The sequence below is a fragment of the Notamacropus eugenii genome, chromosome 1, assembly GCF_028372415.1.
Source record: "Notamacropus eugenii isolate mMacEug1 chromosome 1, mMacEug1.pri_v2, whole genome shotgun sequence".
NCBI lineage: Eukaryota > Metazoa > Chordata > Mammalia > Diprotodontia > Macropodidae > Notamacropus > Notamacropus eugenii.
Window position 1 is genome coordinate 377517570 of NC_092872.1, and position 12456 is coordinate 377530025.

Consider the following 12456-nt stretch of genomic DNA (forward strand, 5'->3'; position numbering starts at 1 on the left):
TAGTCAATCAGTATAGGCACATTTCTACAAGTTAAAACAGTGAAGGAGAAGAAATTTAGGGCTAAGACTTGGAGTGGCACTGACAAGTAAGCTCAACAGGCAGAGAGAAAGAATCAAGTAATGATGGATAGACTGATTGGAAAGGTTAGCCTTCATGGAAAGAGAGCCAATATTTTTTTCCAAAAAAAGAAGCATTGGAGAAAACAGATGAGAGAAATGTGGAAGTACACAGCTGAAGATTCTGACAGTTGTACTCTCATCTTTTTGGTAAAGTGGAGGTAGGAGGACAGGGCAGTTAAGAGTTGGAGGTTTAAGAGGCAAATGTTTGAAATAGCTGCTAGGAATAATCAGAACTTTCCGTTTTGAGGTCTTTTCTGATTTTATCACATGCTGGGTCCATCTTTCCCCACCTCTCCAACTCCTAAATCTGCCATAAATGCTTTTGATGCTAGTGATCCTAGCCATCTGCTTTCTACTCATGCCACCTTGTGGTTGTTTTCCAAGGGCTTAGTATGAGGGCTTACTGCCCATTTAAGTTGAGGCTGGAAAACAAAAATATTTTGCTTCCTGGTTCAAGCAGGGGAAAGCAAATTGCTTGCACTACCATTACTTTTTATGCATGAGTTTCTAGCCCTCTTTCTGGAATTATATTCGTGAAATGCCAATATCCCAGAACATCGGAACCATCCTGTAGATATTACACAGGTCAGCAGTCTAGATGGTTGGGGGTGGGAGCTGCCACTGTAAAATAAGTGTAGGCCAGATTATGCCTTCAGGAATTCTGCCTTTTATGATTCTCCACCTGGAGAAATGTCCATTCAGCTCTATCAAGTTTCCTTATTTCCAAATCAGTTCACTATCAATGACAAAAATTGCTATCTCCTTAATCCCCAACAAATAAATTTTAATTTTTTGTTACTGGAACTATATTGGAGACATTTTGGAAATCTAAATGTATTACATCCATTTACAGTTAAAAAAAAATCTAATAAACTTTGCTAGTTCCCCATCATCTACATACTTATTTATTCTCCTTAAATACCCTAGATTAATTAGATAGCCATAATTTCTATACTGTTTCCTTCCAGTTCCTAATGACTTCCTTTTCCCAGTTCAGTTTTAGGATACCATAGGCAGGATCATGATTACAACTGAAGACTGAGGTTTGAGGAATAGGGGAAGGGACTCAGCCAGGAAATCCCTGTTCACAAAAGGTCCAAAATTGTAATGGGAAAAAGTCAAAATTAGTATTTGGGATACAGACTGTGAAGCTGAAAGGCTAGAGGCAGATTAAAAAACAGGATCAACACAATCTAAGAGATACAGCTGACAACAGTTTAATATGGAAGTCACCTGGCAAAATTTTCTTTCAAACCACTATACTCAATATTCTGCAGGTGCACTGGGAAATACAGATAGGTCAAAATTATGAACTGCCTTCAGGAATGTGACTGGCATTCATGCCCCTGTCATAACCTCCCCTCAATTACCTACATTAAATTTCATGGCAATGGTCAATTATATGGTGACTATAAATTCCTGTCTGTGAAAATGCCCTTAAAAGACTTTTAATTTTCAGTCATCCTAACATGCGTTGGATCTCACAAGCGTGCCTGATGGGGGAATAACTCATTAGCTGATAGCTACCAGGACCCCTGAATGATGCAATTCATACATTCTCTGGCACAAAGAATGATTGTAAACACAGGTTATACATTTTGGTCAACAGCTTCCCAATTTTATCCTTCAATTTCTTCAAAATTCTTGAGTATCTGTGATTCAGTCCTGATGATTCATCTAATGTCATATATTTCCCCTATGGATTTGTCCTGCCACTGAAGCTCATGAGATAGGTATATACATTTAAAAGTGGATCGGTTGGTAATCTTCAAGTAAACAACTTTGGGCACAGTTAGAATTGTAAGCTTTATTTAAACACACCCTGAATTTACTGTTCTTAGGCTAGTCTGTGAATTGATTCCTCCTCCTCCTTCTAGGAGTTGTCCACTGATTTTAAAGTAAATTCTTCAGTTTTCCCACAGAATAAATAGTCTTTGACTGTTGATTCATTATTATCTACTTCCCCTTTGCAATGACTTGGACCCCTCTGGAATTCTATTCATCCCAGAACTGTTTCCAAACTGTAAGAGAAAAAGTAATGTTTTGGGGACTAAATCTACCTGATTTTACCTTGATACATTAGATTCTGTAACTACCATTGTGAGATTATAACCCTCCAGTAGATAGTAGCTTACATAATGTATAACATTTTAGAAATGTTTTCTGAATATACCACTATTTCCCAGCCATTATCTCAAAGTAATTTTTTGCCATTATTATTATTTGGTACCAGGATCAAATCTTAAATGTTAAAAAAAAGGATTTAGTTTGGACACATTTCATGTATCTATCAATCGATTTATTAAGTGCCTATTATATGCCCAGCACTGTGCTAGGCACTACTGACTATACAAAAAATTATAACACATGGCCTCCATCCTTGAGGGACTACAAGATTTGGATGAAGACAAAACTAGAAAACATAGAATAATTAAGGTCTAAATTGTATGGTAATGATAAGTGTGTAGTAAATCAGAAAGACAAATCAAGGTAGATTTGAAGTCGTTGGAAGATTGAGGATAAAGGGAATGAGCTAATTCTTTCAGTGTGGGTAAAATATGAATAGGACAGAGATGGGGATAGAACCTTCAAGCATAATTAAAGGTATAGAGGCAGAATTAAGAGTGGTGTAAATTAGGGGAAATAACAGTCTGGCTTATCAGGAATTGGGGCATACTGGGATAAAAGTGGGTTAAATTACAGAGGGCTTTGGAAGTCGTGTTGAGGCATTTGCATTTTTAGTCTGAAGGCAAAGAGAAATCACTGTGGCTTTTTGAACTGGGAAAGTGACATGCTGCATGCAGTGTTTTGGAAAATTAATATGGTAACAATGTACAGGATGGAATTGGAAGGGGAAAGAGAATGGAGTCAGGAAAACCATGTAGGCCAGGGATGGGAAACCTGTGACCTCAAGGCCACATGTGGCCTTCTAGATCCACAAGTGCGACTCTTTGACAGAATCTGAACTTCACAGACCAAATCCCATAAAAGGGCAGCACTTGAAGACCTGAAAGATGGCCTCAAGCCTGCAGGTTCCCCACCGCTGATCTAGGCTATTCCAGATATGAGGTGCTGAGGGTCTTGATTCAACTTGTGTATGTATGAAAATAGAAAGTAAGTGGTGAAACCCAGATACATTTCAGAAAAAGAAATGACAAGACTTGGTGACGTCTTGATTAGAAGAAGGAAGAAGCATATCACTTTGTTTTCTTGGCCTAAACTGGTTGAAAATTCAAAAATATGCATTCATTTTATTAATATAATTATATTTGTGTTGAATAAAAATATTCAGAATACATAAACTTTGTATTTCTTAAAACAATTTAAATATTCTGTTGTTTTTGGTGATGAAGGTTCTCCTAATACATCACGGCAAAAATATTCTCTGATATCTATGGCTAACTTGACCAACAGAAGAGAGTTACCCCCCTACCCCCCACCTCTAGTCACTTCACAAATTTCCGCTTTGGAAAATAACCAAACCAATCCTCAGCATTCTTGAAGTATCCAAAACTTTCATCTGAAAAAATATCAAAATTCACCACCACCTTAAAGTTAAGTACCTTCTGACTGATTTGCACCTAAAAATAAAATACATTTTTCTGAGTTGTGACTACTAATACAAAAAGATAAGGTGTTTTTGGTGGGGGAGTTGAATTTTTCTAGTAACTGTTTCTAGTTAACTGTTTTTTGAAAATCCTGGATTAAATCAAATCTAGCCTAACAGATTTCCACAAAGAACAATAACAAAGAAAGTAGGGGGCAATTCAATATTTTAGTCTCTCCTCTGGTGAGTGAGCAATGCAATGTTGTTATTATTACATGGAACAGATTCTGAATTATCTACAGGTATGGAGTGAATGGAGTGGGATCCCAAATCAGGGTAGATCCAAACATATTCGTTCCATTCACATGCACACTCTCACACCTGAATCTCTCTTAAATATTGAATCCTGGTCAGTAGTATGGTATACGAAAATCAGAAAACCTCTAATATTTCTATGCGTCTGCTCCTCTATTCTCTCTGAGCTCTGTGGTTACTATGGAATCACTCCATAAACTTCAACTACCTCCTATGTCTACTCTTCTAAGAAAATAGGTTCTAAATCTACCCTATCTCATCTCCCTATGAGCATCAAGCTCAAGTTGCTTATCTTTAAAAGGCTAGGAAACATGTCATCTGCTTAAATCAATTCCCACAGAGAGTACTTCCATCAAATTATTCTCTTATGGGAATAGTATGGGAAGGGTATGGTTATAGAGGATAAGAAAAGCAGAAAGTAGAGGAGAGCTGTACCAGGAAAATTCATCAGAATAGAGGAAGAATTGCAATGCTATGTAAAGATAATTGGTTCTAACTGCAGTTAACTATGAGGGGGAATGTAACAAAGCTAGGCAATACTAGATACCATCTTTAAAGCAAAGTGGATTGTAAACTGGAGGAAAAATTCTGGGATCCAGGTAGAGATTAGGAAGAAGCTAGCTGCAGGTCTCATGGATAATCTATAATGTAGTTCATCTTTCCACACTGAGTTAGGAGATAATACAGGCAGCAATCAAATACATCACAGACCATATCCCATTACAGCAAGTTTCCAGTGTCCAAGTCATTTCACAGTATTGGAATGTCAATGCAATAATATTGCTTGAAATAAGTTCAGAATCTGAAAGGAACATTCTGTAGTCATGTTAACTATACCCTCCAACATAAAAATGAAGTAATTTTCCCATTTTATTTTGTTTGGAGAAAATTTGTAATTTTGGATTCCACAAGAGTATGTGTTACATTTGTCATTAAATATTCATCTATACCATTTAGCTGTCCAAAGACTGCATCAGGAACATCTGTACAAGTAGAAAGGAATTGCTTGAGTTTTTCTACACTTGAGATAGCTTCTGCAATGGTTAGTTTTGGCTGCTCCAGCAAAGAGACACCTTCATCATCCTCATTTTCACTTTCACCTTCTTCAGGACTTGTACCAGTCATCATGCTTTCAACAATTTCCACATCTGTTAACTCATGAGATACAAGTAAATCATTGTCAGCAGTTACAAAGTCCTGAAAAGTGACCTCATTTGGAACACATGTGGCAATAGCAACTGAATTCCATAATTTTTCAATTGCTACATCTGGTTCATCATCTTCTTCTGGATCAGTTTCAGTAAATTCCATTGGAATTATGCCTGCTTTTTGCCAGCACTTCACTACAGTGGATTGTTTAACGGACCACCATGCCCCAGCTATCATGTCAATAGCTTGTTTAATGCTGATCTTTTCTTTTTCCTCATTATTGTTGAGGTTGAGAAGAATCTGCTTCAAGAGTCGACTCCTGTATAAAACTTTCATGGTGTGAATTACACCAAGATTCAGTGGCTGTAAAACAGCTGTACAGTTTGATGGGAGATAGCCAACTTGAATTCTTTCTAGACGTGGAAGCATGTTATGTGCAGAACAGTTGTCAATCAACATGAGAATTCTGCGTTCTGCTCGTTTCATCTTTGCATCAACTTTCATTAGCCACTCATTAAACAGCTCTCGAGTCATCCATGCTCGCTGGTTGGCTCGGTAATCACAAGGAAGTGAATGCACATTCTTGAAGCATGGCGGGGTAGCTGATTTACCAACAATCAGTGGCCTCATTTTTTCAGTCCCTGATGCATTGCAACAAAAAAGTGCAGTCAATCGTTGTCTGGCCTTCTTACCTCCTCTGCAGCAATCACCTTTAGCAGCAAGTGTATGCTGTGGCAACAACTGGAAAAACATACCTGTTTCATCAGCATTAAAAATGTCATCTGGGCTGTAGTCAGCAATCAGCTTTATAATTTCACCAGCATGCCATTCATTAACTTTATCTATTCCTATCCCATTCATTAATTTATCATTATCCTCTCTGCAAATTGCTTTTAAAGCAATCCCATGTCGATCACGAAATCTATTAAGCCAGCCAACACTTGCTTGAAAATTGTCATAGCCTAACATGTTTGCCAAATTCAATGCTTTTTTTCGAATCACTGATCCACTTACAAGGATGTTTTTTGCATGAACTTCCTGAAACCAAGCAAACACAGCCTTGTCAATGTCATCATAGAGTGCATTACGCATTCTTTTTCGTTGTGGTCCCACTGATGCTTCCCTTACCTTTTCTTCAAATTTAGCACGATCTTTTAAGAACGTGGACAGTGTAGAAGGAGTGATGCCAAATTCCTTTGCCACATCTCCTTTTCGCTTGCCAGAATCCACTGCTTCTACTACTTTCATTTTTTCCTCCAAAGAAAACTGCCGGCGTTTTTTGTTTCCTTTGTTAGCCATGTCCGCGGGATGAGGTTTAGGCCACAACTAACCAATGCTGTGTCCGTTCCTCCTCGCGTTTTCGCTATGTCACAAGTATAGGAAACTGAGAAGAAAAAAGGAGGGGGCTGTCATGAACCAAAGAAAATATGGTTTCCATCTAACTAACCCAGAGTCAGATTTTTTTAAATGAAAGTAATCAATGACAAAGAAAGTGTATGTGTGTGCATGAATGTATGGGTGCAGGGGACAATAAATTAATTCCTAAAAGTACAGTGATGAGATATTTGTTACCTAAGCTTTGAATATTTTCATTTGTTTTTCCAATCTATGAGAATCTATGAGATTCTCATTCTAATCTATGAGAAGCAAGACCAAATAGTGTAAATGTTAAGGAAAAAAAAAAGCACTGGCTTGGGAGTGAAGAGACCTGTGATTCTGAGTAAGTCACTTCAGCTTTGTGAGCCTCAGTTTCCTCACCTGTAAAATGGATCTAAATCTTTAAAGTCCTCTTCTTATGCTTTTAGTGTCGTGATAGGGAAGTGTCCATTTCCCCAAAAGTTTTGCCAGCAGAATAGAAACCTAAGCAGGTCTTACAAAGCTGGACATGCTTCTGAACATGAATCTGAAAAGAGGCAATCCAAATAATGTCTCCTGCCCAAGAACCAGTCTAGGAGTTGGCCCCCAGCCTCCGTGTTTGGGGGGTGGTGGGGAGGGGGGAGCAGGGAACGACAATCTACTAAAATGTGAGAGACTGTGATTTTATGTTGCTGGGAGGTGTATCCACAAATAAATAGTGGATCCTGAAGGCATAAAATATGAAAGAGAATCCTTGTACCACCTACCTCACTGCAATGTTGTTACTCAGCAAAGTGAAATTATAAATGGGATTATAAAAAGATTGACCTCTGAGGCAGAAGAGGCATCAGAAACACTTCTGAAGGGAATCGTGTTCTGTATTTTTTCTACTTTTACATGTTTTCAAACTTTAAATATTAAAATAATTTTAATTACGGAAAAAAGAAAGAACATGGGAACAAGAAGTATGTGGCAGAAGCTATAAACCCAGTTATACGGCTCGGGTATGCACAGGCGGTCTCGCATGGTGGAAAAAGCAGAAACGAGGAGCCAGGAGGGCTGAGTTCAAGTTCCAGCTCTGGGGCTGGCTCGTTCTTTGCGAGTCACTCCAGGGCTCTGGACCTCCGTTTCCAGCTCCGACCTCGGATAAAGTGACCGCTTCAGAACCAGCGAGCGGAGAAGGGTCAGTGCCACCCTTCCTCCCCGGTGTCCCGGATCTGCCCAATCCCCGACCCCTGGCTAGGTTAGGACGCTTCGGGCAAAGAATGGCGCTAACCGAGGCCGGTGCTGCGCCCGCCCCGGCATTCACCTCCCCAGCTTGGCCCCGGCCCGGTTACCTCAGTGCCGCGGGAGTGCCGGGGAAACCGCCAGAGACACTGAGGAGAAGTGGCCCCCGGCACAGCCGCCCTCCCCACCGCAGGGAGCCGCAGCTTCCTCCGGCTCACTTAGCGCGGTGGCCCGGAAGTGGTCCATCTCGCTGAGCGTCCTCCCTCTTTTCTGGGGAGCATATGTTCCTCCAGAGCCTCCGAGGGGAGGGGCTTAGACTTTCGTCGGGAGTATACGCCCGCCCCTCCCGCCCCCCCACAACCCGGGGAACTTTCCCTGTGATTGGCTGAGGAGGGAGCTTTCTGCGCCTGCGCCTGCGCCAGCTCCTTAGCGTCACGTGCGGAGCGGCTTTCTTAGCGCGCCGGAGGCTGCTTCCGGCGCGTCGCGGGGGCCGCCGGGATCGATTTCCTTGGTGATCTGGGTAGCTGGTGTGTTTGCCCCGGCTCCTGCGGCCGCCGAGCTTCCCCACCTCCCTTTCCCCCGCCCCCCACACTCCCTGCGGCAGTCCGGTTGGAGGGGCGGCCCGGGGTTAGCCGGACACCCCGCTCCCTTCTCCTGCTTTTCCTCTTCTCTGCGTCGCGATACTCCCTCGGAGAGGGAGAAGAGGGGTGTCGTGACTCGGGCGGCGGCGCAGGGCCGGGGGGAGAAGTCTCGGAGCCCCCGGGATGCGGGGGCGACCCGGCGTTTCCTCCTCCCCGCCGCCGCTGCTCCTGCTGCCTCTACGACCGAACGCTGCCCCGCGCGCCGACCGCGGGGAGCGCTTATGCCCCTGGCTGGGCAGCTCGCCGGGGACTCTGCCCGCCCCGGGGCCCGGGGCCTCCGGGGATGTGACCCACGCCGGCCGTCTGCCTAGCGCCACCCCCGGGCGCTGCCAAGTAAGTGAGCCCCACGGGCCCGGAGCTTGGGCCCCTGGCCCAGAGTGACAGACACTCGGGAGTGCTTGAGCCGGAGTCATAGGAACCTACCCAGTGTGGGGGAAGAGAGCTGTGCGTTCCAAGACCTTGGAGGCGGTCGAGTTAAGAGGGCCTTGGTTCTCGTCGGCTCTGCCACCCCTGTGACCTTGGGTGAAGAATCGTTTACCCGTGCCAGGCTTTGGAAATGAGGAGATTGAGCCCTGTGTTAATCACTGAGGAAACGAAAGACAAAAATGAAATAATTCCTTCCCTAAAGGAGCTTAGGTTCTGGGAAGGACACGACATATTTACATAGAAGTGAAGAGGAAGTGCTAGATGGACCCTTAAAGGTTTTAGGTAGGAGGAGGCTATGAGCTTCTATTTTGAAGGAAGCCAGGGGTTTTATGAGGTAGAGATGAGTGCATTGCAGATCTGGGGACCATTTATGTGAGGGCATGGAGAAGGAAGATGGAACTTCTGTGACTGGGAATAGCTAACCTAACGGACAAATTACCCGGAATTCATTAAGAAGTATAACATGAAAATAAGAATAGGGAAATATATGGAGACTTCTAAATGCTAAAATTGAGCGTTTTGCATTTGTTATAGATGAAGTAGTGATCCACCAAAGATTTGTGAGTAGAAGAGTGAATGTGAATTTGGCAACTTGTGTGGATGCTGGATTGTCTAGGGGAGAGACTGGGAGTAGGGATAACAATTAAGAGGTAATTGCAGTAGTTGAGGCAAGAGGTGAAGAGGGCCTGAACTAGGGTAGAAGGTGTGTGAATAAGTGGTGAGGAGAAACATGTGAGATATTTGGGGGAGAGGAACAGATCACAAGACTTGGCAACTGATTTTGTATATAAAGATTAAAGCAAACGGAAAGATCAAGAATGTTGCCAAAAAGTGGGTGACTAGAGGTATGATAATGCAGTCAACAGAAATAGAGGTACATATTTGTAGGAAAGATTTAAATTTTTTTATTTGCAGAAGTGTATTTTAATGAGTTCCATTTTGGAAATGTGGCATTTGCAGTACACATGGGACATCCATGTGGAACTGTCCAGGAATTTAGGGGGTGTATGAGTTGATATCTTTGGGATTCTGCTGCATAGAGGTGATTGACACCATAAGAGCTAATGGAGATCACCAAAAGAATGAACATAGAGAATAACAGAGCAAAAGAAAAAACCTTAGGGAATACCTGCACTTGAGGGGAGGATCAGGTATAGAAATTGAGAAAGAATGGTTGGACATGGAAGAGGAAAACCAAGTGAAAGTAGTATTCTGGAAGCCAAGGGAAAAAGAGTGTTTAGGAGGAGACTGGGACCGTATTCAGTTGTGTCAAAAGCTGCAGAAAATCAAGAAAAATGAAAACTGAAAAGGTTTTTGGTTTTGAAGTCAGGGAGTCTCAAGTTTGAATCCTGTGTCACTCATTAGCTTTGAAAGTCACTTAAACTATCTGTACTTCAGTTTTCTCATCTGTGAAAAGAAGCAAGTGAATAAGATGGACTCTTAAGGTTCCTTCTAGCCTTAAATCTGTGATCTTATTATCTAGCAATTTAAGAGATCATTGATACCTTAGAGAGAACAGTTGCAGTTGAGAGGTGAGTCAGAAATCAGATTGCAAACAGTTGAGAAGTGAGTGGGAGGTGATGAACTGGAGGCAGCAATTGTAAACTAGTGTCACCTGAGCCTAGAATTCTATCTCTCGGTTCTGAATTCATTTTTCTTTACACTATAATATACCACACCATTCTGGGACATCTTTTATATTAAGGTTGTTCTTGTTTTTAAGCCAAACTCTCCCTTTATGCAGCTTCCACTCATTACTTCTAGTACTATCTTGTGGGACCAAGCCAGACAAGTCTAATCTCTCTTTACTTTAACAAGTATTTATCATGTTCAAGGTGAACAAAGAGCCTGGCTTCAAGGGACTTACATTTTATTGAAAGGAAACAAAATTTATTTATGCAGATAAGTAGAAGATAATTTGAGAGGGGATAGAACCATAATAATGATGCAAATCAGGGAAGACTACCCATAGAAGATAGTGCTTAAACTAAGGAAGATAAAGATTCTAAGAAGCTGAAGGGGGAGTGTGCTTCAGAAATCAGGGGCAGGTTAAGCAAAGGTCCAGTGCCTGAGATAGAATGCAGAACTCCAGGAATAGTATTTATTCTGAGTTGGCCAAAATGTAGCATGTAGAAAGGGATGGAGGATGAAGGCCTTCAGGAAGGGTAAGTTAGAATTAGACTGAGCAAGACTTTAAATCCAAAGCTGACAAATCTGTACTTTATCCCAGAGGCAATTAATTGGGAGCCATTGAATAATTTTGAGCAGGATAGTGATACCTGACCTGTACGGGATGACACCTAGGCTGAATCACAAGGATGAGGGACATTAATCGTTATTCAGAAAGCATTTTTAAGCACTATATATGTGCTAGGGACAGTGCTAAAGACAAACGGTCAAAAGTGATACCAATCCCTGCCTTTGGGTATATAATAAATTTGTAGAAGTTAATATGAGGAGGCATTCTTTTTTTGTTCTTTGCTTATATGTCCTCAGTACTTAGCACAGAGCCTGCATAGATAGGCACTTAATAATTACTTGTTGATTGATATATGCAGTGATGGGGTGAGGTTCCAACACTTGAGGTAATGAGGGAAGTCTTTTGAAGGAGGTAACCTGCAATATGAGAGCATCCCTGAAATGGGTAACAACCTGTACAAAGACGTAGAGGGGGAAAATGAAATGTCAAGTACAAGGAATGACAAGTGTGCAAGTTTTTCTGGAATGTAGAGTGCTTGTGGGGAGGTAAGGTATAGATATAAGTATCCTAGAAAGACAGGCTGGAGCCAAATTGTAAAGGGCTTTAACTGCCAAAAAAGAGGAATTTGCATGTTATCTTAGAGCCATGCCCTGGAGCTTCTCCATCTGGGCGGTGACTTGGTTAGACCTCTTCTTTCAGAATATGAATTTGACAGCTGAGTGGGGAAATGGAGTGGTGCAGGGTGATCATTAAGACAGCTATTGAAATAGTCTGGATGAGAATTGGTGGCCATTTGGGTCAAATAGAGATGACAATAATCAGTGAGCAAGTGCTAGGTATTGTGGATACAAATACAGGAAAGAAAACCTCTGCCCTCAAGAAGAGAAGAGAACAGATAGTTTATGGAAGTTGGACGTCAGGACTTGACCAGTGATGGGATGTGGAGAGCAGGGAAGGCAGGTGATAACTATGAAACTGTGAACACAAGAATGGACATCAACAGAAGTGGACGAGTTTGAAGAAGGGTCAGTTTTGAGGGAAGGATAAGGAGTTATATTTGAGTATGTTGAGTCCTTTTGCTAATGATGGTTCCTTAAATACTCGAGATAATGATCATGTTCTTTTCCTCTTCTTCTGCCCCCATCCCTACTTTTTTTAGTCAAATGCCTCTTTATCAGTTCAGTTTATGAAGCATTTGAGCATCTGCAACCATGCCACACTCGAGTGATACAAAGATACAAAAGGAAACAGTTCCTTCCCTAAGGACTTAGTTGGGAAACATGGTGAACGCAGAAAAATAAATACAAAATATACACAAAGTAAATACAAAGTAATTTCAGGAGAGGCAGAGAGAGTATCCACAAGAGGTAGGATCAGGAAAGACTTGTAGGAAGCAGCCCTTGATCTGAGCTTAGAAGGGAAGTAAGGAATTCCAAGAAGAAGAGGTGAAGAGAGAGCATTTCAGCATTAGGAGT

The 12456-nt window shown here is 41.8% G+C and overlaps 2 protein-coding genes across 3 annotated transcripts in view; one reads left to right on the plus strand and one right to left on the minus strand.

Annotated features, from left to right (window-relative positions):
• Positions 1-1907: 1907 nt before the first annotated feature.
• On the minus strand, positions 1908-8031 carry TIGD6 (tigger transposable element derived 6). Of its 2 annotated transcripts, XM_072630697.1 has the most exons (3): positions 7825-8031; positions 6260-6515; positions 1908-6169 (listed from the first exon to the last, which is right to left on the minus strand). In XM_072630697.1, the coding sequence occupies exons 2-3, from the start codon at positions 6428-6430 to the stop codon at positions 4853-4855; spliced, it is 1488 nt and encodes a 495-aa protein (XP_072486798.1). In that variant the 5' UTR covers positions 6431-6515; positions 7825-8031; the 3' UTR covers positions 1908-4852. The 2 variants fall into 2 exon arrangements, with proteins under 2 accessions (XP_072486798.1, XP_072486797.1); XM_072630696.1 differs by having other exon boundaries at positions 1908-6515.
• Positions 8032-8150: 119 nt separating this feature from the next.
• Positions 8151-12456, plus strand: part of HMGXB3 (HMG-box containing 3) — a 69419-nt gene continuing 65113 nt past the window's right edge. Inside the window, exon 1 of the mRNA XM_072630698.1 lies at positions 8151-8688. The gene's annotated coding sequence lies outside the window, so the exon portion shown is untranslated. The remainder of the gene's footprint in view (positions 8689-12456) is intronic.